Consider the following 25,915-nt stretch of genomic DNA (forward strand, 5'->3'; position numbering starts at 1 on the left):
TGCCGTGAAAAGTCTAAGTGAAGATAACGTTTTTGAGACGTTGAACTGCGCCGATAAGTACGATCTGCCATCGCTAGTGGACACGTGCACGCGCTTCATCCTAAGCCAACTCAAAACGGCGAACTGCCTGCAAGTTCTGGATAAGGTTGGTTCTTGTTACTTCTCATACGTTTGGCTGTGCTTGCTGCCACAATCTCCGCTTCGTCCCTATATTTCTTCGCATCTTGCTTGTTATAGGCGGTTCAACAGTCATGTGCGGCGCCGGTCATCAAGGAGGAGTGTTTGCGTCTGATCGACGTGTCCGCGGGGACTATCTTGCAGTCGGATCAGTTCTGTGCCATCGGACAAGAAGCGCTGCGAAGTATTCTTGAGCGGGATACGTTTGACGTCGACGAAACTGCCATCTACTCATCGCTTGAAAGGTAGAAGTACTGTAATTTCAAAGCAGCTAATTGCTTTTGTTGGCGGTCTGGGGGGCGGTTCACTGTCCCTTAAAATTTAAATTTGAGGAAATGCAGTACATACTGTATATCATATTATGCATCTATTTCGAACTCGGCGATGCCATGTACAGTAATTTGCTGTAGTAAACTGCATGTTACCGTGCCTCCCAAATTAGACGTGCCCTGCTGTTTTATGAAAAAAAAGACGCCGTCCCGAACTTATCGTCCGGGGCGCCTCAGTCACTTTCTGCGCTTCCGGTTTGTAGGTGTGCCGTACAGTTGAAATGGTACATGGTGCTAGCAAGTAAAGTACTACAGGTAAGTTGAAATATTAAACACCCTCTGTGGTTTTGAGCGCCCCTCCACGCTCTCGGAGAGAATACAAACCCAAGGCGTTTGGTATCTAATGTACGGTAGAACAGGGCGTTCTTGATTTGCCCCAGCATTTGTTCGGTGTGATGATTATGTTCGGTATGTGTGATGAACATTATCACTGTCGCATTGCTCCGCAGGTGGGCTGCGTATAACTGCAGCCAAAGGAACATCGATGCATCGTCCGTCAACCGACGGGAAGTGTTGGGCGCTGTGCTGTATCTTGTTAGATTTCCGCTACTGACAGATGCCCAGTTACTGGACGGGCCGGCTAAGGTACGTAGTAACGAGGGAGATACCCGAACACGTCCGCGTCAGATCAGCATACACTTGGTACCATTAGAATCCTTAGAATTTCAGCTATTTTCTTTGATAATCAAAATACCCCCAAGTAAAGAACTCGAGTTTAGGGATCCCTGAGAAGCCAGCACAGATATGATGGCTGATTTCCATCGAAACGTCAGCAGACGCCATACAGAGCTATACGGCGCGCCTGTACGGATGCGAGATTGCGCAACCGTCTTTCAGCGAAGTTAAATAGCGCTTTATCGATAGCTATCGCAGTTTTTTAACTCATTAAGCGCAGCAGCATCGACTAGCTGCATAGAGATCAATGCAACCGCGGATGCTGTGCGCGCGATAGGGCAAAATGGGTGAGACAGCCGTCAACAAAACCAATACAGAATCAACAGATTGCAGTCAGACTGTGCGTAACGCATGGCGTATCTAGGCTGGACAATGCGTACGGCGCCTGCTGACGTTTCGATGGAAGTCAGCCATCATATCTATGCTGGCTTCTCAGAGATCCCTAAACTCGAGTTCTTTATTTGGGGGTGTTTTGATTCTCGAAGAAAATAGCTGAAATTCTAAGGATTCTGATGGTACCAAGTGTATGCTGATCTGACGCGGACGTGTTCGGGTATCTCCCTCGTAAGTAGTACGTAATCAAGTACGACATGACTTTCCTCAGGGCCAAATAAACCGGAGCTCGGACTGAAGCCACCTCGGAGACAAATGACAACCATACACGAAACGAAATATTTATGTTAGTGTAGACTGGTTTGTTATTGCAATCGGAAGCATGGGACATCTTTAACTACAAGCACGCCGCCATTAAACCGCAGCTCCCGTTTCCTGTTGAACCCCGACAAAGTTAGCGTGTTCATACGTTAAAATTAAAATTTCCATTTGCGTCTAATATTCCGCCGGTTCCAGGTGCGCGCTCTGGCGTTATTAATTATACGATTCCGGATCTGAGGATGCTAGACGTTGCATGCATACTTAGCGATCCAGTAACGGTTAAGAAATTGTCCTGGTAAGCCGATGGCCCGGTAGTCTTCGCTGGTGCAGCGAATTTTGTTAAAAGTCTACAGCGGAGTCTTTTTACAGGCGGATCTCGGTTTCAGTTACGCCGATGCCGCCGCATGGTGTTCGTTGTTTGAGTTATTTCCTGCAGTGTGAGGGTAATCCGGAATCGCTGGTATGGACGTCGCAAATTAAAGGGGAGCTGCGTGTGCTGCCGTGGAAAGCAGAAATTGCACCTGTTAAAATACGTATGTTGATTTACTGTAGTCCTCTTGATATCAATCGAACACACGATTACTGAATTGTTCGTTGATTATTAAATTGTTTGGTATGTGATTTTTAATTAAATAGACTTAATTTTCTAGCCATCTCCCATTTGTTCTCACCCAAAGAACCTCGTGGAGGATTCAACTTTTATATGGAGCTCATGGTGAGGTACTACTACAGATAGTACGTTCGGCAGTACTACTTCGATTTTTCTCATATTTCGGTCACTTTAACTTTTTAAGAATACGGTTTCATATTTTTGGTCAATGTCACTTACAAGTTACTACATCCCAAAGAACACGAATAGCTGCTGATCGCACAGTGTGCTTTGTTATTTGTTTTGCACAGGTCTGTAGTCATCAAAACAAAATTAAAAATGTCGAAATTTAAAATATCTAAAATTTACAAAAATGGAAGAGCGGTTACGTTGCACTCGATCCAGTTCCTGCTCTTCAGTTGGTTATTTTATAGAAATTCCTTTAAATTTATACTTCGAAATTCATGAGTTTTCACTATGAAAACTAATCATTTCTGGGATTTTCGTTTGTCAGCAAAACTTTATTTACACCAGGTGACCAAAATATGAAAATGTGCACTTGATGTGACCGAAATATGAGAAAACCCGAAGTACGAGTAGAAGCATGATTATCGCGTCTGCAGTTGGGAGTACTTTGGTTTTTATTCACTGCTCGCACACTTCAACAACTGAGCTGATGACAACAAGATTGTCAAATCTTTGCTATCAGCGATTCTGCTCAGCCGACCTGCACTCGCGTAGGCCAAGATCTGACATAATAACTGTAATGATGCCAATAATTTCCACTGTTTCTCGACTACGTCTATACGGAATCGTGTTATAACTTCTACATACGCTACAGCGCCGTTGTACGTGATCAAAGTAAGAGTTTGTACTGCAGAAGCTGTTGAATCCGGTGAAAGGTTACGTCAATCCCATGGACTTCTCGTTGAAACTGCAAGCGGAATTCACTGCTGAGCTTCCGTCTGGAAGCTGAATAAACACGGTGCGCGTTAGGATGTGGTTTACGAACGTCAATGCAGTGGATGTGCCAAGCGTTTGCGATTGATCGCCCACCCTGAATCGGCATGTTACGAGTGTCTTGGATTTTCGTATCCGTGCCTTTTTCTAATTTGCACAGTTTTGATCGCGCAGCATTTTTACAATTGATTTCTCAGATACTGTAGTGCATAATTCTGTTACTGCGATGTACAGATACCTTCTTTTTCAAGATATTTTCTCGAGGGGCTTTGTTGATACCTGCCAAATGAGCATTCAAAATTGACGAGTCTTCCAAGTAAAGCACCTTATTTCTTGTTCCAGCAAAACTAGCCGGAAGTAGAACTTACTGTCGCCGCTTAAGCTAAATTCAATTTATTTGCTTAAGCAAAATTCGAACAGTGTTCGAATTTTGGCCTTCTTAACTAACGTTTAGCTATCGTATTTTTTACAAACTGTTTTACTCGGGACCCCGAAATAAAGACCCTACTGAGGGGTCGTTTTTACAATACTCCCTCCCCCCTTTGAAAAAAAGTTTTCCACGAAATAAAGGCCCCATCCAAAACCCTTTCGAAATAATAGTAACGCTGGGTCACTATCTGATAAAATACGGTAATCGGTTTACTCAAGTCACGCCGTCCGACGTAGGCGGAAAGAACGATCTGTTTGTAATGGACATGTTCAACGTCCAACGTACGTACAAGTATAATGCGATCGAGGGCGATTCCGCGCAGAACAGTCTGCCACGTACACTCATCTACCGCATCCGGCGGTTTAAATTGCATATTACGTTACCACAGGGTTGCATGCCGCTTAGGTCTGCATGCCGGTTAGGCGGTTATATAGCTCACAGCACGATGGCGATGCTATGAGAATGCTCGATAACCAGTTAGTTATTAACCATAAAAATATGCCATTTTCTGCTTTCGAAGTCTGTTCAGCGTTTCCCTTGTCTCCTGTTAACGGGTGTCCGGATTAAGTACTTAATTTTGCTCTGGCTTCCGGTTTGACTACCACAACAGAGTGTCGGAGTTACAGCTGCCAAACGGCGTGCAAATAGAATCACGGCGGCTGCAACGTGTGCGAGCATTTGCAGTCGGCATAGTCCCACAAACAGCAGTGTATCCCGGCAATATTTCACTGTATAGAACATTAAAATGAGGCGATGTTGCATCATGCATGTTAAAGTGTAGCATGTGCATCATGCAATTGCATGTTATGGTGTACTCAATATTGCAGCCGTGCTGGTTAATGACGAGCGATAAACTATTACGGTCTTACGTGTATTACGGTCTTAGGGGTATCAAATATACATGTATGCACCCATAGTTAGTTCACGCGGTTTTCTAGCTGGATGCACTCTACCCGGTTTTTCACTGTTTTGCTCTTACACAGGTTTATAAAAGTACATTTTTCAATATACTCTGACATATCTGAATAACTTCCCTTTATTTTAAAGTGTATCTTGAGCACCGATATTTTCTTAGTCGAGATCAAGGTGCTGGTGAACGATTGGTTTCCTGACTTTGTAAAGAGAACAACAGGTACGTGTCAGCTTGTCAGTCTTCCGGAAATCCAGCATGTCGCAGGATGCCAATGTACAGCGACGCGGAACTCTTGCTGGCCTCGTCACTTGTATGAGGGGCATGCTGGCGACTGGTGAACTGAGCGATTTTGAATTCCACATCGGACAGGCTCATGGAGAGATGAAATCGTTTCGCGTACACAAGTACGGCCTTTGATGTTGACTGTTGAGCAATGTATACGGTGATGAACGTCGGAGAACCGCGGACGTTAGTACCGTTATTTATTAGGTACGTTCTGAGCATGCGCAGCCCGGTTTTCCGGGCTATGTTCTATGGAAGTATGGCTAAACCCGGGCAGAATACCGAGGATATTCCCGATATTCATCCAGAAGCCTTCGCTAATATTCTGAGGTAACTGCAAACATATAAATGTATTAATACTTATCTATCTCAAAGCGTTCAGATATGTATGTCTACATGTCGACTATATGCATACCTTTTGTCAGCAGTACGACACACTACATTAGAAATTTTTCAGGGCGCGCGAAACGTAACTTTTATTGTTTGTATGCTAATCTGCTCCATGGACTTGACCGGTCATTTCCGGCCTTCGTTAACCCAGTTAATGGTCTACACTGGCGTCAAAAACGCTTTAAAATTTCAACTAACAGAGATGCAATATTCGTATAACTGATACTGATTTATTTTGAAGCTTTATGTACACTGACAAAGTGGACGACCTCGACCCCGACAACGCCTTCGCCACATGGGTCGCGGCTGATCGATATGATTTGCCCTTGCTGGTGGAAATGGCTTCCAAATGCGTCGTGAATACGCTTAACGTCTCGAATTGTTGGTACTATCTGGAGAAAGTTCGTCACGGCTCTAATAAATTATTATTATAGAAAGATCAACGATAAACAAGAGGACTGCACGCTGGGAATTACTTGCTGCTCCTTTTGCAGACCGGTCGTCTGGCAGCTGACTGTGAGCGTCTGCAGAAGAAGTGCTTGGAATTGGTGGACGTTCACAGCGATGTCGTTTTCCAATCGAAAGACTGCGATACGCTACCGCTGACTTCTCTGAAGCTGATTCTGGAACGCGATACTTTGACCGCGGAAGAGAATGTGATTTACCAAGCCGTTGAGCGGTAACCTACAGTTCCTTTTGAACTGAATTTTGGTTTTCGGAAGCCGAGATTATTTACGTCAGATGGCGTTGTATTAGATGGGCTAGGGCGGCGTGCCTCCGAAGTGACGAAGAACCTTCGCCAGCCATGCGGCGCTCCAAGTTGGGAGATGCTTTGCAACTCGTGCGCTTTCCGCTTCTCACTGATGTTCAGCTGGCTGAAGGACCTGGCATGGTAAGCTGACCTTTGCTACAGTGTGTATTGTTTGGCATTCGGCTAAGACTAACAAATTAATAATCCGGGCGATGAAGGCGACAATCTGGGCGACAGTGTGGGCTATGGGCGTTTTGCTGAATGTCGTCAAGCAGAACATAACCTTCAGGGCGAAAAAACGTTTTCCGAAAAATTTTACCGACCAAGGTTTTATCCCATATTTAACCGAATGAATTTCAACAACATTGTGGCCGTAATTTTAAAATCCTTTTAATGTTTTTCGTCGCAACTTTATTAAAGTTAATGATGTCATTGAATGCTGCTAATATTAACTGGTGACCACTCCGTTCGCAGTCTTTCTCTCGGTTTCACAACCGTCTGAATTATCATTCCTAGTTAAGTTTTCCAGACGGGGACGTTGGTCGGCATACGAATTTTAATCCGTTTCTTGTGTAGACTGGTTTGCTGACCGAACAAGAGCGCATCACATTCGTTTGTGCAAGCGTCTCGCTAACAAATCGCCGGCCCAGTTCGGGACCAAGCCACGCCAGCACCGAGCCTGGAAGGCCGGCACAACTTCATTTCCCGATGGAGAGGAGGTATTTGTTACTCTCTGCGCGGAATCCGTTGTCTGGGAAGCCGCGCGGGTTGCCCGGAATAATGTTTCGCGAGCAAACTTAACGGTTGTGTTGCTGGCAAGACAGCCCAGCGGCGACGCAGCGGTTGTACACCGTCCATACGAAATTGTTCGTGCTGGGGATATCCTGCAATCCGGGCGGGAGGTGCGTGCCAACGTGGGCGAGGAAGACGCTCCCGTCTGGGTGGAAGCCATTTATCAATGCGGGCGTGCATGTCGTCCAACATGACAACCGCGAGTACAGCGTCCAGTTCCGGGATATGACTATGCGAACCGGGCAGGTGATGGCCCGGAAAGCCGTTCTCCTGGGATAGTCATTGACGGTATATTGTTAGGCCAGGTGGATGATGCCGGTACGCGCACAAAAACTGTCGTGTTTTCCATTTGGGCAACAGGGCTTTCGACAGCCGGTGCGAATTGTTTTCGTGTTATGTTAGAGTGAGATTCGTGGATCATCATAGTTATTATATGACTTCATTTGTGTGTCCACAAATATTTTATTTTATCGCACACCAGGAAATTACGCATGATAGACTTGACAGTCAACGGTTTAGAGTATTTTGTCAATGTTTAAAATTCAATATAATAAATAGTGTGTAAATCCGCGCAAGCGTATTAGCTTATGTACAGGCTGTTGCCAAATAAAAGTCCGATTTATATTTGTCTTTTTGTATTTCTGTTAGCTGTTGTGCTTATAACGCAATAATAAGTTTTTGTCAAAATTTGTAGTGTATCTACTCACTCTCGGTTAAAAATACGCTGGGAGAAAATAAGATTAAAAATTTGTTATAGGAAGTTTGCAGCCATTTCCGCCTGAATCACCGGCATGCTGGTTTCTGTTAAAAAGCAGCTCGGGTGCAAAGTGGTGAGCAGGTAATAAAGATTTGCCGTGAAAAGTACTGTACAATACAACACTCGTACGTACAGTATCTTCACTTGCGATATCTGGGAATTTTTACTTTGTCTGCAGGATGCACGTGGCATAAGCTGTAAAAATGCTATTAAAATCTTCGAGTAAAGATTTTAAGGTGTAGATTACCGTTCAGATAACGCTTCCGACACGAGCAGGAACATGCAGAAAATACCTAGAGGAGTTACATGAACCCAATCAACGTAGATTACTCACATCAATCAAATTAATTTCTTCATTTGCCGTCTAAAGAAGGCAGTCACTTTCTGATTTGTCATATTGTGGTGGTTATTCACCTTTCTGATGATTCCGAAAACATATACATATTTCTCTCATGAAATTATTAGTGATATCTGCCAGTTTTCCGGTTTTCGATCGTGGCAATTTTGTTTTAATTTGCAATATTATTGTCTTGCCTAACCAGTTTCTCACAATTATACAAGTATCTGAGCTTGAAAAGAGACTAGGTACATTGGTGTATTCTGACAATTTGCGCAATGTACACGTATCCTGCTTATAGTTCAAATACGCAGTACAATAACATTTTCCGCCATATATGTTGAGATAAAGCTGCCACAGCTTCCGCTGCACTTTTCGAAACCGTATTAGGTATTTAATAAGTGAAAATTTTTGCGTGAAGGGTCAATTTATAATCATATCACATAAACAGGTCCCTTTGAAAATCCGTTGGGAAAAAATTAACTCACGGAGGAAGCTAGTACATAACAATAAAGAAAACAACAAACTTATATTTTAAACACGAAATGTCCAAACAGGTTCATAGCGAGTACCGGTACCCGGTAAACTGGTTCGCACGGAAAAGGCTAAGTCACTCATGGATAAGCGCTACCACCTCCAGTGCCGGTTCCGGTGCTGGTTCCAGTTCCGGTTCCGGTGCCTGTTCCAGTCCCTGTGCCAGTTCCGGTTCCTGTGCCAGTTCCAGTTCCGGTTCCAGTTCCCGTTCCAGTGCCGGTTCCAGTTCCGGTTCCAGTTCCGGTTCCAGTTCCGGTTCCAGTTCCGGTTCCAGTTCCGGTTCCAGTTCCCGTTCCAGTGCCGGTTCCCGAAGTCTGATACGCCAGCACTTGCTCGTAGCCCGAAATATGGTTCTGCATGCAGGTTGTCGGCGGCACCTCAGGACAGTATGGTTTATCAGCGGTATGGAGATACGCCGTCACATCATTGGCACTGCATCCGAAGCTATTGAAGAATTTATTTTCCACCGCGTCATACGCCGCTTTATCAGCCGCCGACAACTGTAGGGGATTGGCGCGAATACAGTGCACCACTACCGGTGTATCACAGACACCGGCCTGCAAATTCTGCTGACCGCAGCCGTAGAATAGGATCTGCTCTGGAGCCGCGTACAGGAACATGGACGTATAGGGCTCTACAAATAAAACCAATTTTTAAACACGTTAAGCTTAAGATTAATTAATAAACAGTTAGTTGTTAAAAAATTAAAGCATGAGAATGTTGAGGCTTACGAATTGCGCCGTCGCTGGTAAACGGGATAATTAAACCGTTCATAGGACCGTTGTCCTGGACTTGTCCGACAAAGAAACCGCGCACGCAATCAGTCGAAGTGACACTGGCATAATTGGTGTATTCCACCCACATGGTGCGTGCTGTAGCGTTAATCAACGGAGACGCGGATGGGCCAATATTGTGAAAATCCGCAATCATGTTCACGGGACCTGGTTCCGGGGCGAACATGCGGCGATACACGAAGTATGTCCCGTTAATCTATTAAGATATACAGAAAACTGATCCAGATATTCCAACGCGTATTACAGTTAATGTCTCCTTGTAATAAAAAGCAGAAATGTATTTCTGAGCGTGTTACCAGCGTGCTGTTGATTATTCCCGGGGACGGCATCGCATTAGGCCATTTGCAAGTTGATGCTGTGTTAGTGTTTCCATAACTCGTTGCCGTAGTTGTCGGCATTGGAGGTGGACCTATTACCAATACAATTTATACTTCAATATACTATATAAAACTCAAAATATATGAAATTAAATAAATGGTCTACGATACATATAGTATTTAAGCGGCTTTCCCCCAAATTAGCAACTAATATTGCTGATTTATTGTTTCAAATGGTCCAGGTTGATTACTTGTGGTGTTGACAATGGTGTTCCTCATTCCCTGAATATCTGCAGCAATGCAGGACGGTGGGTCCATCGCGGTGCAGGTGCCCTTTGGTCCGTACGTATCCTTCGGGATATTCTGCACCGTAATGCAATATTTGGAGAATGCCGAGTTGATAATGTTGTCGAGACTGTCCATATCCGCTTGCGACAACTGGTCGGGTCGCTTGCGAGTCTGGGCGATGATGGTGGGCGTGGCGCAATGGACATTGTCCGCCATCGTCTTATTGCATCCGTAGCTGATCATTAGGTTCTGGTAGTCATGGTACAGAATCACGAAATCAGTTGGACCTGCAGCATTCGGTCACGTATTTATTTTTTTTTAGTAATCAAATACTTTTATTTTGTGTTTAGGTGTTTGTTCTGTTTCCGCATATATCTAGAATCTAGGTATTCATACAAATCTAGGTAAGTATCTAAGTATTTGTAGCTAAATTCTGTGTATTTTTGATAGCTGTGCATTTATATTTTACATCTGTGAATTATTAATGTAGGATTGTGCATTTACGTACTTATACGCATGTTTAGTTTATAACTGTATAATTCCATGCATGTCAATGTATTTACGTATTATTATCTATTTATGTCAAAAATATACTTTGGATTTATATTCGTTTGCACTTTCTTCGATCCTGTGTATTCGTCTTCGCCCTAGCAGCGTATACTACAGACGTTTACGTTCTTTTAATTCTGTGAATGACAAGCTTACGCATAATATAATTGTCGGCGGATCCACCCAAGTCACCGACTTGAGCGCCCATCGTAGTGTACGGTCCGGTCCAGTATTGGCGGGAACAGGCTGCACCGGCTGAATCCGGGAAGATCTGCCACCATTGCAGATATCCCGGTGCACTGGTGACCGGGTCGGAATAGGGTGCTACGCTGGTAATCTAGATCTGCGATGCAGTGGGATAAGTCCCGCCCATTTGGCGGTATGTGTACCATACCCCGTCAGCCTAATAAACCAATAATGAAAATTTTTAAGTACTGTAAATTAATAAAAATTATTACGAGACTTCTAAATGCAGAATTCTTCAGCAACTTCAGTTGGAAGAAATATAGATAAATAATTGTGTATTCTACAGATTCGACGCGGATTGCTAAATTTATCTCAACCTGTTGAGGAACATCTCCGCCTATTCCTTGCAGACTGGTGGGAAGTGACGGGGAACATTGTTGCGCCGTACATTTCAGGAAACACCATGAAGCTACGAAACAACAACACGGAATGCCGGATTATCATAGACTGCATTTGTTAGGCGGCAACAACATAAAATTTACTTATGTAAAACGGATAATAACAAAGTATCACTTGAATTTCTTACCGATACAAACAAGGGTCACCAGAGTCTTCATTTTGAACGTAAAAAAGTGAAGTATGCCCAGATCGTTTTTGAGAAAAAGGGAAACAAGCAGCGAAAAAAAATGAGAAATGCACTAAAGCAACAAATTTTTATTGGATACTGGTGCTTTCTTTACGGTATTTACAGCCGCATATACATTTGTACGTGGACAACACACCTACGCGATCGACGTGTAAGCATTAACTGTACGACAGTGATCGATGCGAGTGTTAACCTACAGTAGAAAAACAATCATTAAAAACCTGTCGAAGAGTGCCTTTACGTGGATGGTGGGGTGGGGATACTATACGTACCTGTTTGAAACCCCTATACGTGTACGGCGCCATTTACAACCCGCAGCATCTCGGCCGGATAATTAGACCGGTTGGGTACGAGAAGATGACACAGTAGGGGGAAAATGAGATTTTAACTGGATGTACCGGTATGATACAATTATCTGTATTACGAGCACTTTTTACGTTGCCGAGTTAATCGACAGAGTACAGGTGAGTCTGGCTCTTGAGCGGACGTGGATTCAGTTATTTCAACCCAAGAAAACGATTAGTCAATTTTTCTAAATAAACATATCTGAACAGTAAACAAACAGTATTCCCTTTTTTAATCTAAAGTAGAAAGCTGCTACGCAGTTCTTCCTAGAAAGCAAAAAATAAGTTCCCCAAGTAATAAGCATTTACATACAGATGTAGTCTGGGAAAGGCCAATGTCAAAACGACGGCGGAATTTTATGCCGGCGGAAATTTTTTGTGGTCAAAACGCCGGCGGAAATTCTCGTGGTCAAACTGCCGGCGGAATTTTCTGAACGTGCATTTTTTTGTGGAAATCGCAAATTGATACAAAACCAGTCAACATTAACAAACGAGAACTACAACTTTAAAAAATTTGAAAAATTAAAAAAAAGCACAAGCAAACAAAAACACAATGATAAAAGAATGTACGTACGTGCTCGAATACCAATCAGCTAATCTGCCGGCAGTTTGACCACGAGATCTCTGCGCGTAGAGATTCTTGTTCTGAGTTGGCTGTGCCAGTCCATATTCAGAGAAGTTGTGAGTCTTCCCAGAAAAGGCTCCAAAGGGATTAGGCTAGATCACACCTCAGTGTCATCGCCGCAGTGCCATCGTCAAACACCTTGTTTGTCTCTTTTGCGCGGCTCAGGTATTCTCTTGAACGAGCTTGTTCGCTAGTTCTGTGCAAACTGCCGACGCAACAACGCCCATCCAGACTGAACATACATGCGGCCCGATAAAGAGGTTTATATTGATAACGGTGCGCCCGAATCTATGTAAGGTACATTGTTCTTGCAAAATTGTTTTTAACTATGCACAGTAAATGAAATTAAAAGCTACAAAAATTCCGCCGGCAGTTTCACCACGAGAATTTCCGCCGGCGTTTTGACCACACAAAATTTCCGCCGGCACAAAATTCCGCTGTCGTTTTGACCACAAAAAATTTCCGCCGGCAGAAAATTCCGCCGTCGTTTTGACATTGGCCTCTGGGAAACTGCACGCGCTGCAACAAAACCATTTTTTTTGAAAAAGCGACTAAAATTACGAAGGAAGTATTTAAGAATAAACTGGAGCTGCCACGGTATACACCGCGTAGATATGTACCAGTGAGGATCGTTTTTCGTCGGCTTTGTAATCGTTTCTGGATATCGAACAATTTTCATATGTAGTATGTACTGTTATACTGTATATGTACTTGGTTGCTTCGATTATAGTGCATCTTTGGAGCTAATCATGTTAGCGGCAGTCGGCAGAAAAAAGTACTTTTGCAATCACGGTAATCAGTTTTAGGAGTGAACACCTAAAGGCAAAGATGAATCAATAAAAGGTCACTCACCGGTTTACAGCAAAACATGAATAAAATATTGGAGTATTTTAACTTTTTCCAATCAAAGATGGTCAAGTGCTACTAACCATTTCTGTCAGGCGTTACACCTTGGATTATTAAAGAGAAAAAAGGTTCATTTCTTGTCCAGCCGGCTGCGCCTGACCCTGAAGCACCAAGCGCTGTTTTCTGTTTATACCATGAATTCGTTTGGAGCGCCGAAAATGCTGCACTTTTCCGTGCCTTATGTGGCGTGGATGCTTCATAAAAAACTTGACCTTCTTGATCGACCAATCGCTTATGGAGAAACCAGAGCGGCTCTTCAGCGGCACCATTGATTCTGCTTGGTTACAAGTATAGAGTACTGCGATTGCGATCCGTTCGCTTCGCGAGCTTGATTATAGCACGGATCAAAGACCCAGCTCCTTCAGTTTCCTTAGTTTGCCCGTCTGGCATCGGCTTCCTTTCGTGTTCTGCCGCGGAAACAAGCGAAAATGCAGAAAGCACAAGCACATAACGTATCTCTCAACCACGCTAGAAAGAGTTCTTGCGACAGCGTCCATCCAGCAACGCCTACAGAAGGAATGGAATGCGCTAAGCTCTTTATAGGCACTTCGCTTGACGCCGAGATTTAACTGATGAAGTATCTTAGTTGTGACTGTTATTATACAAGATTCCCATATTAAAGTATTTTAACATACTTGGCAGGTAACGAAAGTTTTGCTGGGGCAAATGTCCATAAAAACCAAACTTTCCTGTAGAAAAGTTTTGGAAATTTCAGCTCAAGGCGTTTTGGACAGTTCGTTTGTCTGTAAAGGCGTACGCCGTAGCGGCAGCTACGTGGTGTCCAATCGCGCGAGTGCACACGTATGTTCTCTGAGTTCTCCTGCATGTTTCATTTTTGAGTTCTGGTTTCTCTGATAAATTTAATTTCTGTAAATGTAAAGTGGCAGTGGCACCTGCCACACTGGCAATTGCCACTGGCAGTGGCATCTGCCAGTACCGGGTCTGGCAAGCGATAAAACGTGGCAGATGCCACAACACTAAAATCCGTCGTAGGTGATTCTGGTCGCGTCCGGTCACTTCGGCAGCGTTAAATTTCGGGAACACGCGAATCACGTTTTGTCCAGTGCCCAAAATTTGGTGTCAAAAAATTAAAAATTTTGTAACGCTTCTTGGGGAGTGCAAAAGGTCGCAATATTTGACTCGTCAGATCCTTAGATTATTTCTGTTTTTTTTTTAAATTATGCACTAGCTGTAATGTCATAAAGCAGTACAAGAAAGTGTTTCCGTCCGACTACAGATATTTCTTCGCTTGGGAAATTCGAATTTTCCAGACACCAAAGAGTATAACACCATCGTATCTAACCAGCTGCAATCAGTTAAAATGGCTACAAGATTTGTTAGCGCGTTTGTCCCCCTTCTGGGGACAGGAGAACAAAGAGACATCCGAAAATATTATGAACCTTAAGATCAGCCCATTAAATGTGTTGGTACGAGAATGGGTATGCTAAGAAACTGCTTTTTTTACTTCTATAGTCGTGTGACAAGCTTTCTGGGTTTATCGTCTCATGGTTTCTCAGGTGCCTTCGGTTCTTTTTTTTATATTTTAATTAGGTTAACAAGATCCAATTTTCGGTTGACAGAGACTGACGTTTTGCGGTTAGGTTATGGTAAATGCTTACTTCACTGAGTTCCCCCTACCCGACTTTTCACTGAAACTGCGAATCCGGATGATTGCTGACCTTCCCACTGGAACTGAGTGATTGAAGTGCACTCTGAATGGACTGAAAGGAGAAAGCTGCATGGATGACAACTTGAATTAATATATTTTGAAACGTTATATTAATATTGTGTGGTTTATTTTCGTGTTGTGATAAATTTCGTATTAAATTTTGTGGCCAATTTTTTTAGTTACCCAAGAGCTCATAAACTGATTGGACGGGCTACTGATAAATAATAATAATTGTGTACGTTCTTGTGTTTCCGAAGGCGCTCTAAACTCCTTAACAGACTATAGGCGGCCTCATAGTTCACCGAAAACGGATTGGTCGACTGCACGCCGACGAATAACATAACCTCCAGAAAACATCCGATTTGATGAGCAAGCAAGCAGACGAATCGACAATCACAGTCTGCGCATTGCACTGTATATCATTATCCTGCGCACTGCACTGTACACCGGTAGGACGTACTACGCAACACTTTTTGCTGCTTTCCATGCCTGAACCTGCTCACTGGCAATCCGCAGATCCCGAAATCTTACAGCATGTTCTCGATCGGAGACGCGGACGATATACTGGCCAGATGATTCTGAATCATATACTGCTGGGTAAAACACCTTGTCGACGCGCACCAACACCGGCAGACCGTGTTGGAGAATATCCACCGCGCGAACAGTTTCCTCTGGGACGGCTTTTTCGGGAACGGCTGTATCTGTAAAACCCGATAGCTCCATATCCACCCGATAGTTTCCTGTAACGATGGCCGGTAGCCAAAAGCCGCTGACGCATAGCATGAAAATCTTTTCACGGAGGTTGTAAAACGCCTCATCACCAATTGGGCAAACTTCCGCCGCGTATGTCCGCGGCTGAGTGTTAAAGTCCAGTGGCTTTTCTGTTGCCTTATTTCTCCACATGAAGATGCCACACATCTCAGTGGCACTCAGGAGACCGCTCTACGGTAGAAATACAAAAGTTTATCTGAAAGTATCTTTAGCTTCGGGCAGGAAGTAGTCCCGAGAACTTCCCGTGCGGTCGTCCGGTTGGCCACCTGAAGTTAGTAAATGGGCAATGACCTTTCGATCTGGCTATCGTGAATCAAAATTTCAACTAAAAGTTTTTTCCCGGTTTTTTCTTTTCTCGGTAAGCATAATGTACTCTTTACAGTTAACGCAGTATTTGGAATCTTTCCAAAAACTTGAACCGATCTCCTGCAACTGCGCCGACGTTAAATACTGTAAATTAAATCAAATTTAAAAAATTTAATTACATTTCAAAAGTTTCAGGTACCCTACTATTAAAAAGTACGTTCTGCTTAGCTGGGTAAAAAAACCGGAAGAAAAACGGTTTATAGAAATTTTAATTTCATGATGGATAGATCGAACGGCCTTTGCCCATTCACTTACTTCGAGGTCAACCGAACGACCGTACGAGTAGCATTTGATAATTCTTACTTTGACGGGACCGTTAGCCAGCTGTTCATCGGTCATCAGCGGGAAGCGGACAAGAGAAAACGCTTCTCCCAACACCTTACGGCGATTAAATGCCGATGGGAGCGAACGGTTGCGCATGCACGCCGCCGTAGCCCACCTACCAAAGCACATTAAAAAGAGCAGTGCACTGTTCTACGCTATATTGAAATGTTGACAAAAAAACCTGAGATCCATTAGCAGCTTTCTCAATCGTGCAAGCGCAACGACAGATACTTGCTATAAAATGGATATCCAAGCTAACATTTAAAGGTGACTTACTTTTCGACTGCCTCATAGACGGTATTCTCCTCTGCCGACAGGGTACTGCGCTGGAGAATCGTGAATAATGTGTTCTTTCCGATAGCGGAGAAGTTCTCGGATAAAAAAACGGTTTTACTGAATTCATCGATGACGTCTAAGCAGTCTTCTAGAAAGCGGTCGCAGTGCGGGCTCCACTTCAGTACCTGTACGATACAACAGCCTGGGTCACTGGTTAGTTTAGTGTGTCACTGCTCAGAGACCTACATTTTCGAGAATCAACAGGCAGTTATGGGCACTCAGCTGCTCCCGGACAAATTGTTTGCAATATTCTTCCAGCCACGGCAACTCATATTTTATGGCGCAATACAGAGTTGGCACAACATTTTCCGGTGTCAAACTTGTCATGGTATCAGTGTAAATGTAACTGAAAGCGCAAAACTGGAACAAATTTGTAATCACTTAGTATTATCAGGACCCCAATCAAAATTATTAACAATCTTAATGACATCAGCGCAACATCCTAACATGACATCCTAACATCAGCTTAACAGGATTAGAAAGCTGTAGAATCACGAACGTCAAGCGAAATTACCTCAACATGTTAAAGAATGCTTCGGGGGGAATATCCGGAATATTAATGATATCTCCTCGTTCAGCCGAATCTCCGTAAAATGTCGTGTAAAACACATCGCTGCTGATACCTAAAATCAGCCTGGAAGCAAAAAGAAGTGTGGATCGAAGACGCTTTCCGGTGCGGATTTCCAAGGTCATAATGCAGGTAGTAAAAACGTACACCCTGTACTTTTTACGTACTTGTGGGCTGCGAAAATTTTCACTTCGCCGTGATCGCGCCCAACAGCGAGTTCAATGTCGCTCAGCGCACCACTGGCTAAAATGTTCCGGATACGACTGCTGATTGCGGGAACGTAACCCCGAGCCTCTGCGCTGCCAGTACCGGACAATAATGAGTGCTGCCTTTGAGACATTTTCGCTGCCAGCTTCGAAACGGAATTTATAAAACATAATCTTAAAAATCAGTCGATCATATCAAAGCGGGCTGTACGTCACTTTTACAAACATTCGCAAGTCTCTCTAATTATTGGTCATAACTCATAAGCAAACCGCCATGAGCTAAAGTGCCGTTCTTTACTTGATACATCGGTAACTATGCATGAAACATTAAATACCGCAATTTAACGGCATGATGTCACAATTATTAATCTCGTTATGCGATAATAGTGTTGTGTGGACTGAAGAAGATAAATTATATCTTCTTCAGTCCACACAACCTGTTCAGTTTTCTATATAACTGACAATCATGATGATTAATCTATTATAATTCAGCTGTTATCACTGTTCAATAGTAAAGGCGATAGCGATTAGTGAGACCAGTTAATACTCTGTTACGTAATGATAACCACGAAAGCAGATACGGTGAGACCGGCAAAAGTCGGCAAATTCATAAAACCGGCAAAAGTCGGTTCGATCAGTTTCGAACGTACTCAATACGTATAACATGTTGTTTGTTGAACTGGCGAAGAGTGACGCAGTACCATCTGGATATGCGTGCTAAATAGTAAATACTACGAGTATTATACTGCACTGCTCGTACCACAGGTCCACAGTCAATATAGTTAACACCTTTGTTTTTGACTTCCGAGTGGATGATTATGTAAAAATGACGAGCACATCCACGAGCACATTCATCTACGGTAGCTGCCTGTGTGCAGTACTGTTGTGATCTGTCCTTGAGATTGACTTGAGTGCCAATGTTCCCGGGCGACCGTTAGCAGTATGCCTCAGTACTCCTGTTCTGGCTGCGGTAAATTGTTACAGGGGTGGGGAAGTCACAGACGTTCGTGTCCCAGAACCCTGTCTCAAGAGCCGGAATTGATTCCCGTCCTAACCCAACAGCCTCCTGCTCCAGCCCCTTCTGCGCCGATAACAGCAAACCCAACTGACGATCAGTCTACAGGCAGACCAGCGCTGGTGAAGGAGCGAATTACTCGCAGGGTGCCACACGGCGCCCGTCGGGCTGTGGCAGCATCTTTCGAGAAAGCCATCAAGAATGCCGTGCACCATAATGATGAGCAGCACTGGGTAACGCTCCTGTCCTTTGCATCGCAGGTTTTAGCTGTTCCAGAAAGCCCGGATGGTGCTCGTAAAGTTTCCCTCGCCACTTTGATGAAACAAGCGGTAGCGGACTATGAAAGCGGAAAGAAGCGTCCCCTGCCACGTCGAAAGAAGAAAAAGCCCAAAAAGCCTAAAGATCCCAACGGCGACCTAGTGCGACGTGTTGGAATCAAGATTGACGACGGTGATTGTTCTGGAGCCGTTCGCATTCTGATGTCCACTGACGCCATAGCCGAAACGTCGCGCGAGGTTCTGGATATCATGGCGGACAAACACCCCCAGTCCCCCTTGCCTGACAGACCCGGAGTTACCGCATCAACACCATCAGTTACAGCGGAGGAGGTACGTCATGCAATCCTCAGTTTTCGACGCGGATCAGCTGCAGGACCTGACGGCCTATTACCTCAGCACCTACTGGACATGTTGGGGAAAGTTCAGGATGATGTCTCCGCTAGCTTTTGCAAAAGCCTGGCCCAGCTACTAGACATTATTATCCAAGGTAATATTCCTGACTCTGTTCGCCCGTATTTTTTTGGCGCAAAACTCATCGCCTTGCGGAAGAAAGACGGTGGCCTGAGGCCTATCGCGGTCGGTAACACTTTGCGACGGCTAACGGCAAAAGTCATATGCCGCCGCGTTAAAGAACGCTCGACAGCTGCTCTTCAGCCAAGTCAACTGGGGTTCGGTATTAACGGGGGCGCCGAGGCGATCGTCCATTCCGCTCGGGAATTCTTGAGCAGCGATCCAGACCAGGTGAAGGTTCTTCTGAAGATAGACCTAAAGAATGCCTTCAACTGCATTTCCCGCGCCACCGTCATGGAAGTTGCGAGCGTTCACCTTCCGAATATGCGAATTACCTTTACGCCTGCTACGGCCATTATTCGGAACTGTACCTCGACGATGAAGTTTTGTCATCGCAGAGCGGCATCCACCAAGGCGATCCACTAGGTCCGCTTTTATTTTCTCTGGGCATTCTTCCATTTACATCCAAGCTCAAGGCAACCTTCAATGCGTGGTTTCTCGATGACGGTACACTTGGAGGGTCTGTCGAGACGGTCGCTGCGGACTTCCAGACTGTCATCGATACAGCACATGCATCCGGACTGAGCGTCAACATGTCCAAGTGTGAGATTTTTGTCTGTGGAGGGACCTGCGTTGAACGGGAAGCAGCTGTTAAAACTTTCCTGGACCGTTTTCCAACTGTTTCAGTCGCTGCCCCAGAAAACCTTTGCCTTTTGGGTGCTCCACTGACGAAAAACGGTATCACGTCAGCCATACAGCAGAAAACAGAAGTTATGCGCCTAATTGCCAATCGTCTCGATCTGTTACCCAAACACCAAGCGTACTTTCTACTGAAATGCAGTCTCAGCGCGCCAAAGGTCATTCACCTTTTACGTTGCTGCCCAACCTTCGAAGCACGAGAGAGTCTCTGCGAATTTGACGACGTCTTGAGACAGTCGTTGCAATCAATCTGCAACGTACGCATGGATGCACCTGCGTGGCGTCAAGCTTCCTTACCAGTGCGCTGTGGTGGGCTCGGGATCCGACGGGTAGAAGAATTATCATTGCCGGCCTATTTGGCCTCGATTCACGCTACCCAAGGCCTGGTTTGCCGACTACTGCCGCATTCAACAGGAGTTGCCGTGACGGATCACGTGGCCCTTTGGAGGTACCTGTCCGGCGATGCTTCACCTCCTTTACCCGAAAGCCGACACCTACAACGCGCATGGGACACTCCGTACTGTTTAGCGGAGCAGACAGCCATGCTGCACGAGGCTTTAGATCTCGCTAGCAAAGCTCGGCTGTTAGCCGTTTCAACTCCGGAGTCAGGCGCCTGGACACACGCACTTCCATCGTCCCCAATCGGAAACCTTTTGGATGATGAGGCTTTTCGGATTGCCGTCGCAATTCGACTTGGCGCACCCGCTTCATCTGATCACCAGTGCAAATGTGGAAGTGAAGTTGCTGCAGACGGTCACCATGGCTTGAGCTGCAAATTCTCAGCCGGAAGACGCCCTAGACACGACTGCATTAACGACATCTTGCGACGGGCTCTTGGAGCAGCAGGCATACCCGCAAGGACTGAACCTAGAGGCATGCACCATGAGAACGAAACACGTCCCGATGGCATCACCACTTTTCCATGGACAAGGGGATTGTGCTTGGCATGGGATGTTACCTGTGTTGACACTGTCGCCCGTTCGTATTTGGACCAGACCAGTGTGAAGGCCGGAGCGGCAGCAGACCATGCCGAAGCCGAGAAAGCAAGAAAGTACAGCTTCCTTTCGGGGCGATACGAATTTAAGGCTGTTGGTTTTGAAACATTCGGCAGTTTTGGTACATCTGCCAAAGGATTTGTTAACGAGATTGGGAAGAGGATTTTGCTACAAACCGGCGAGATTCGTAGTCTGGAGTTTTGAAACAGAACATCTCTTTAGCAATTCAACGTGGTAATGCTGCTTCAGTAATGGGGACCGTCGAGAATGTTGTTTCGTTTGACCGTAATTAGATCTTGATATTGTTAAAAAACTAGTACATAAATAAAATATGTCACATTGTTTTTCTAGTCGCCTAAACGTGCTGGCGCGAATTCTCTCATGTGTTCTGCTGACAAACCGAAATACTTACTAGGCAGGAAACAATATATTTTGGAGGTTGTTGCTTCTAGACCACAGAGACGTTCAGCGTACTTATTTACGACGTCAAAGACAGTTCATGACTCCATAGTCATACCAACAGAGCCGCATCGGAATTATTCTCATAGTCTTTAATTCAACGTAACGCGGATAAGAGTATCGTACGCGACGTAATGCCGGTTAGAAGTCCAGATTTTTCGACAGTGCTGATAACAGAAGCGACAATAAATTATTCTGCGACATTACCTCGTGAATTGCTAAAGAGATATTTTGTCTCAGATGCTCATGAGTAGGATTGTTGTATGAATTGTTCTTGGCACTAATTTTTAGTAATTCTTGGTCTGATTAGCTGATTAAATTAAATGCTTAATTAAATAAAATTCGATAAATTGCGCCTCCCAGACAACGTCACCGGTTCGAGCTGAAGCCGACGAACGATCGGAGTCAAATCGTATCTTAACGCCCGGAATATAATAAGTACGATTAGAAGCGTAATTATAAAAGATACAGTAGAAACACCGAGCACGTTTGCCAAAAGCACGAAGCAATCGACATCGCATTAGTGTCAGGAAATTAATTTTATCCAGCAAACGTCCCCCACCGGACTAATACCTAGGCGTATAAACTGCGGAACAAGCCCAGTCGACAAAAAACCGCATTCCCAATCATAAGTTTCGCTAACGGGCTACAAGATGCACGAGTCGCATTCAGAAATCGTAGCTCCCGGGTAGTTGTCGCGAGCTGGCGCGGCGTGCGCGATCGACCAGCCCTACAGCACCGCAGCGAGACGACTTTATTTGCCCGGAAATGGCGCACCCAACCGAAGAGATGTCGCAGAAGACTTGCTCGACCAATATACATACTCCGCAGGCGACCCGGCCGAATAAGGATCACCGACTTGTAGTCTTGTAGATATCCTGGTTTCGGATTCATGCGGCCCATGCTCAAACTCGGACTTGGACTCGGACTTGGACTACTAAAACTTGGACTTGGACTTCACTTGGACTCTAAAACTTGGACTTCACTTGGACTCTAAAACTCGGACTTCACTTGGGCTCTGAAACTCGGACTTTACTTGGACTCTAAAACTTGGACTTTATGACTTGGACTTGGAATTAGGCGTTTCTTATGTTTCTGTGTCTTCTTACGTTTCTTCATGTTTTCTTAGGTTTCAGGTTTCAGGTTTCTAGGTTTCAGGTTCTTAGGTTCTTAGGTTTCTTAGGTTTCTTGGTTAGGTTTCTTAGGTTTCTTAGGTTTCTTAGATTTCTTTGGTGTTCTTAGGTTTCTTAAGTTTCTTCGGTTCTTCGGTTATTCTTAAGTTTCATTGGTGTTCTTGCTTGGTTTCTTAGGTTTCTGTTTTCCTTAGGGTTTCTTAGAAAGATTTAGTTTCTTTTAGGGTTTTAGGTTTTAGTTTTCTTAGGTTTTTAGGTTTTAGGTTTCTTAGGTTCCTTAGGCTCCTTAGGTTTCTTAGGTTTCTCAGAATATCAAAGAATACCTAGATAACCTAAGAAATGTTAGTAACCTCAGAAACCTAAGAAACCTATGAACACAAAAAAAGAAACCGAAAAAAACCTAAGAAAGCTAAGAAACCTAAAAAAACCTAAGAAACCTGAGAAAACATGAAGAAACGTAAGAAGACATGAGAAACCCAAGTCCAAGTCCAAGTCATAAAGTCCGAGTTTTAGAGTCCAAGTGAAGTCCAAGTTTTAAAGTTCAAGCGAAGTCCGAGTTTTAGAGTCCAAGTGAAGTCCAAGTTTTAGAGTCCAAGTGAAGTCCAAGTCCAAGTTTTAGTAGTCCAAGTCCGAGTCCAAGTCCGAGCTTGAGCGCGGGCCGATTCATGCTGGTCATACGGCTCGAATGTAGCGAAAGAACGGACGGTGAAAGAAATCGGAGGCCATGCTGCCACTCCGGGTGAGGACATAACATCTTAAAACTTGAGCGGCTCACCGCCCACAGGTGCAGGTGCAGGTTATCCTAGTATACCTAGTTGTCATATCGGGATGGCTCCTTGGGCCTTCGTAGTTTAGCTTCGTATTTTTCGTATCTTCGAATTTTAAACGAATCGTATACTGCTATAATTTCTAACGTTTAGATCCTTAAGTACCATTTGTATTCTGTATCGTGAAGATACAGCCTGTTAGGTGGTTAGCGCTGCACTGGATGGTTCGTCTTAGTTTGGACCTCTGCTGTTTTGTTCGCCAAATTCATTTCTGTCGACAAACTGCTGCCAAATATCTGAAGATATGTCTGAAAATCCGAAACAATGTTCGCACTTAAAAATTCAGGGCAGGGTTGCGAAGATTGGTGATTGCATCAAGCCCCTTTTCGGCTGTACAAAAACCAGCGATGTTCAGTTTGCGGTGGGACGCGATTATGGCGCAGCGAAGCTGTTTCCAGCTCATAGGTGAGAAGTAAAAGAGGAGTAAAAAATTTTATTGCATTACTTATTCATGATTAAGTTTTAGTAAATCATTTCGTTGCTCTTTTTGTAGCTGCCTTGAGTATAACTGACAATATCCCGATATTCGAAAATATTGTTTCCTTTAATCGAAACTGTTTTCGCACTTTCGTAAACAAAATTTCAAAGATGATCTCTTATATGCAGGTTGATTATGAGTGTGCGCAGCACAGTGTTCGATACACTGTATTATGGGAGTGTACCAGAGAACTGCACTGCCCCCATCGATATTCCCGATGTCCTTCCCGAGGCCTTCGCGAATATGCTCAGGTGTGTCTGCATTTGATTATTCTTGCAACGAATAATGTTCATAAGATTGATAACTTGGCAATTTGTTAAAGTTACATGTACACCGACGAGGTGACGAACCTGACCCTGGATAACGTGTTTGACACGTTGAAGTGCGCTGACAAGTATGATTTACCGCTGCTGCTAGCAATGTGCACCGACTTCATACTGAGCAAGCTCAATATCACCAATTGCCTGCATATTCTGGACAATGTGGGTTTTCACGATGCCGAGTAATTATTAAACTAAGCTGTCGAGCAGTTTTGTTTTCTAGGTGGTGAACTATGGAGATGCTGCGCCGAGTATCGTGGAGAAATGTTTCTGCTTAATTGATGAATCGGCGCTAACAATCTGGCAGTCGGATCAATTCTGTACAATCATTAGATTGTACAGATGCATCATTAGATTGTACAGATGCATTAGATTGTACGGATAAAATCATTAGATTGTACAGATGCATTCTGTACAATCATTAGATTGTACAGATGCGTTACGAGCCATCCTTCAACGGGATACTCTGACAGCTAACGAGGATACCATCTATTTGGCGGTTGATAAGTAAAAGCGCGTCTCTCTGCTGCCGTGTTTGGCGGTGTTTTGACATTCTGTGGCAGCTGTTCATTAAGTCGTGATATTTTTGTCAGGTGGGCTGTAAACACCTGCAATCAAAAGAATATTGACACTTCCTCCGGTAATCGGCGGGAGGTGTTGGGCCGAGCGCTGTTTCTCGTCCGATTTCCGCTCTTGACTGATGCTCAGTTGCTGGATGGACCGGCCAGGGTACAGATCATTGCCTTGCTAAAAAAAAGCCTTTTCGTCTTTGGCGAGTTGAACAGGCCTTCTCGCTCGCCTCGGCCAGACGAAACATAGATCTCATGAATAAACGTCACTTGTGTTTTGGTTTGTTTAGACTGGTTTGTTACTGCCATCGGAAGTACTGGACATCTATCATTACAAGCACGCCGCCATCAAACCACAGCTGCCCTTCCGTACGGAATCCCGACAAAGTAGGCGCGTTCACTGCCAAACATACCCAGTTATCTTTCAGATAACTTTCTATGTAGATGAACGCGCTGAGGGTGTCCTTAACTATACGGTTCCGGATGTCAGGGAGCTGCTGAAAACGCCCCCGTTCAGCCGGCTCAGACTGTTCAGTGAATCCATAACTGTCAGGAAACTTCTTTGGTGAGGAATCCATCGAAGTGAGAAGCGAAAGTCGGAGGGTGACGCTGTTGATATGCTTGATTTTGCAGGAGCATTGACGGTGAGGTGGAGAAGAAAACTGACGATCAGTCTGTTACTCTGGGCTTCTTCCTACGGTATTCCGGTAGCACGACATCGGCGTCCTTGAAGTGCCAGGTTAATGCAGAGTTCCGCCTGCTGCCATGGAAAACGGAAACTGCACCAATCAGCAAACGTACGCTTTCTTGTGCGATCATTGATAGACAATCCTAATATTGGCAAAGGTATTCTTAACTTTTGCAGAGACATCCCACCTGTTTGACCAGGCTGACTGTGCTTGGGGGTACTGGGCTTATATTTCTATGGAGGTAAGTGGTTTTTTCGTAGAACCTTTGGCTGTGCATGGAATGTCAATTCGTATTTCCAGGAATTAATGGATCCTGCGAAAGGATACGTCAATCGTAATGACTTTTCCTTGAAGCTGCAAATCAAATTAGCCGCTGACATTCCTGCTGGGATCGAATGCATGCATCGCGCATGCGGATGTACCAGCATGAAAAATAGTCATGCGCGCTAATTATTAACAAAACTGTATATATAGTGGT

At 44.4% G+C, this 25,915-nt stretch overlaps 4 protein-coding genes and 2 long non-coding RNA genes across 8 annotated transcripts; 3 read left to right on the forward strand and 3 right to left on the reverse strand.

Moving 5' to 3' along the window:
- Positions 1-19: 19 nt before the first annotated feature.
- On the forward strand, positions 20-3,693 carry LOC129597309 (uncharacterized). Of its 2 annotated transcripts, none has more exons than XR_008691553.1 (8): positions 20-145; positions 238-761; positions 956-1,091; positions 1,786-1,967; positions 2,031-2,130; positions 2,205-2,368; positions 2,486-2,550; positions 3,305-3,693. It is a non-coding gene; the product is annotated as an uncharacterized LOC129597309 (long non-coding RNA). The 2 variants fall into 2 exon arrangements; XR_008691552.1 differs by having other exon boundaries at positions 238-422.
- Positions 3,694-4,745: 1,052 nt separating this feature from the next.
- Positions 4,746-7,578, forward strand: LOC129597306 (BTB/POZ domain-containing protein 6-A-like). Its single transcript, XM_055494788.1, has 7 exons — positions 4,746-5,131; positions 5,217-5,339; positions 5,641-5,800; positions 5,894-6,078; positions 6,156-6,291; positions 6,727-6,869; positions 6,975-7,578. Exons 1-7 carry the CDS (start codon positions 4,983-4,985, stop codon positions 7,219-7,221), a joined length of 1,143 nt encoding a protein of 380 aa, XP_055350763.1. The 5' UTR covers positions 4,746-4,982; the 3' UTR covers positions 7,222-7,578.
- Positions 7,579-8,416: 838 nt separating this feature from the next.
- On the reverse strand, positions 8,417-9,750 carry LOC129597307 (uncharacterized). The gene is made up of 3 exons (XM_055494790.1): positions 9,661-9,750; positions 9,302-9,560; positions 8,417-9,204 (listed from the first exon to the last, which is right to left on the reverse strand). The coding sequence occupies exons 1-3, from the start codon at positions 9,691-9,693 to the stop codon at positions 8,651-8,653; spliced, it is 846 nt and encodes a 281-aa protein (XP_055350765.1). The 5' UTR covers positions 9,694-9,750; the 3' UTR covers positions 8,417-8,650.
- Positions 9,751-9,936: 186 nt separating this feature from the next.
- On the reverse strand, positions 9,937-11,493 carry LOC129597308 (uncharacterized). The gene is made up of 4 exons (XR_008691551.1): positions 11,291-11,493; positions 11,082-11,173; positions 10,675-10,921; positions 9,937-10,256 (listed from the first exon to the last, which is right to left on the reverse strand). It is a non-coding gene; the product is annotated as an uncharacterized LOC129597308 (long non-coding RNA).
- Positions 11,494-13,964: 2,471 nt separating this feature from the next.
- On the reverse strand, positions 13,965-17,756 carry LOC129597305 (BTB/POZ domain-containing protein 3-like). 2 transcript variants are annotated; one of them, XM_055494787.1, is made up of 7 exons: positions 17,427-17,756; positions 17,206-17,325; positions 16,878-17,037; positions 16,632-16,816; positions 16,335-16,470; positions 15,501-15,836; positions 13,965-14,946 (listed from the first exon to the last, which is right to left on the reverse strand). In XM_055494787.1, the coding sequence occupies exons 1-7, from the start codon at positions 17,597-17,599 to the stop codon at positions 14,872-14,874; spliced, it is 1,185 nt and encodes a 394-aa protein (XP_055350762.1). In that variant the 5' UTR covers positions 17,600-17,756; the 3' UTR covers positions 13,965-14,871. The 2 variants fall into 2 exon arrangements, with proteins under 2 accessions (XP_055350762.1, XP_055350761.1); XM_055494786.1 differs by lacking the exon at positions 13,965-14,946 and having other exon boundaries at positions 14,955-15,836.
- Positions 17,757-23,994: 6,238 nt separating this feature from the next.
- LOC129597343 (BTB/POZ domain-containing protein 3-like) lies at positions 23,995-25,887 on the forward strand. Its single transcript, XM_055494830.1, has 9 exons — positions 23,995-24,110; positions 24,182-24,341; positions 24,403-24,515; positions 24,773-24,908; positions 25,039-25,135; positions 25,193-25,313; positions 25,382-25,545; positions 25,614-25,678; positions 25,738-25,887. Exons 1-9 carry the CDS (start codon positions 23,995-23,997, stop codon positions 25,885-25,887), a joined length of 1,122 nt encoding a protein of 373 aa, XP_055350805.1.
- Positions 25,888-25,915: the final 28 nt, after the last annotated feature.

Source organism: Paramacrobiotus metropolitanus, unplaced genomic scaffold (assembly GCF_019649055.1).
Source record: "Paramacrobiotus metropolitanus isolate TYO unplaced genomic scaffold, Prichtersi_v1.0 Parri_scaffold0000103, whole genome shotgun sequence".
NCBI classification, from domain to species: Eukaryota; Metazoa; Tardigrada; class Eutardigrada; order Parachela; family Macrobiotidae; genus Paramacrobiotus; species Paramacrobiotus metropolitanus.

What these genes read in the sequence shown, in the direction of transcription:
- LOC129597306 (XM_055494788.1), top strand. Translation starts at nt 4,983, where the DNA reads ATGTCGCAGGATGCCAATGTACAGCGACGCGGAACTCTTGCTGGCCTC. An exon ending in GTTGGTACTATCTGGAGAAA is followed by an intron (nt 5,801 to 5,893) that starts GTTCGTCACGGC and finishes CTCCTTTTGCAG; the next exon opens with ACCGGTCGTCTGGCAGCTGA. An exon ending in TGGCTGAAGGACCTGGCATG is followed by an intron (nt 6,292 to 6,726) that starts GTAAGCTGACCT and finishes TTTCTTGTGTAG; the next exon opens with ACTGGTTTGCTGACCGAACA.
- LOC129597307 (XM_055494790.1), bottom strand. Translation starts at nt 9,693, where the DNA reads ATGCCGTCCCCGGGAATAATCAACAGCACGCTG. An exon ending in GAATAATCAACAGCACGCTG is followed by an intron (nt 9,561 to 9,660) that starts GTAACACGCTCA and finishes ATATCTTAATAG; the next exon opens with ATTAACGGGACATACTTCGT. An exon ending in TACCAGCGACGGCGCAATTC is followed by an intron (nt 9,205 to 9,301) that starts GTAAGCCTCAAC and finishes TTTTATTTGTAG; the next exon opens with AGCCCTATACGTCCATGTTC.
- LOC129597305 (XM_055494786.1), bottom strand. Translation starts at nt 17,599, where the DNA reads ATGTCTCAAAGGCAGCACTCATTATTGTCCGGTACTGGCAGCGCAGAG. An exon ending in GCATTCTTTAACATGTTGAG is followed by an intron (nt 17,038 to 17,205) that starts GTAATTTCGCTT and finishes TTGCGCTTTCAG; the next exon opens with TTACATTTACACTGATACCA. An exon ending in GTCTATGAGGCAGTCGAAAA is followed by an intron (nt 16,471 to 16,631) that starts GTAAGTCACCTT and finishes GTGCTTTGGTAG; the next exon opens with GTGGGCTACGGCGGCGTGCA.
- LOC129597343 (XM_055494830.1), top strand. Translation starts at nt 23,995, where the DNA reads ATGAGTGTGCGCAGCACAGTGTTCGATACACTGTATTATGGGAGTGTA. An exon ending in GCCTGCATATTCTGGACAAT is followed by an intron (nt 24,342 to 24,402) that starts GTGGGTTTTCAC and finishes TTTGTTTTCTAG; the next exon opens with GTGGTGAACTATGGAGATGC. An exon ending in GGGCTTATATTTCTATGGAG is followed by an intron (nt 25,679 to 25,737) that starts GTAAGTGGTTTT and finishes TCGTATTTCCAG; the next exon opens with GAATTAATGGATCCTGCGAA.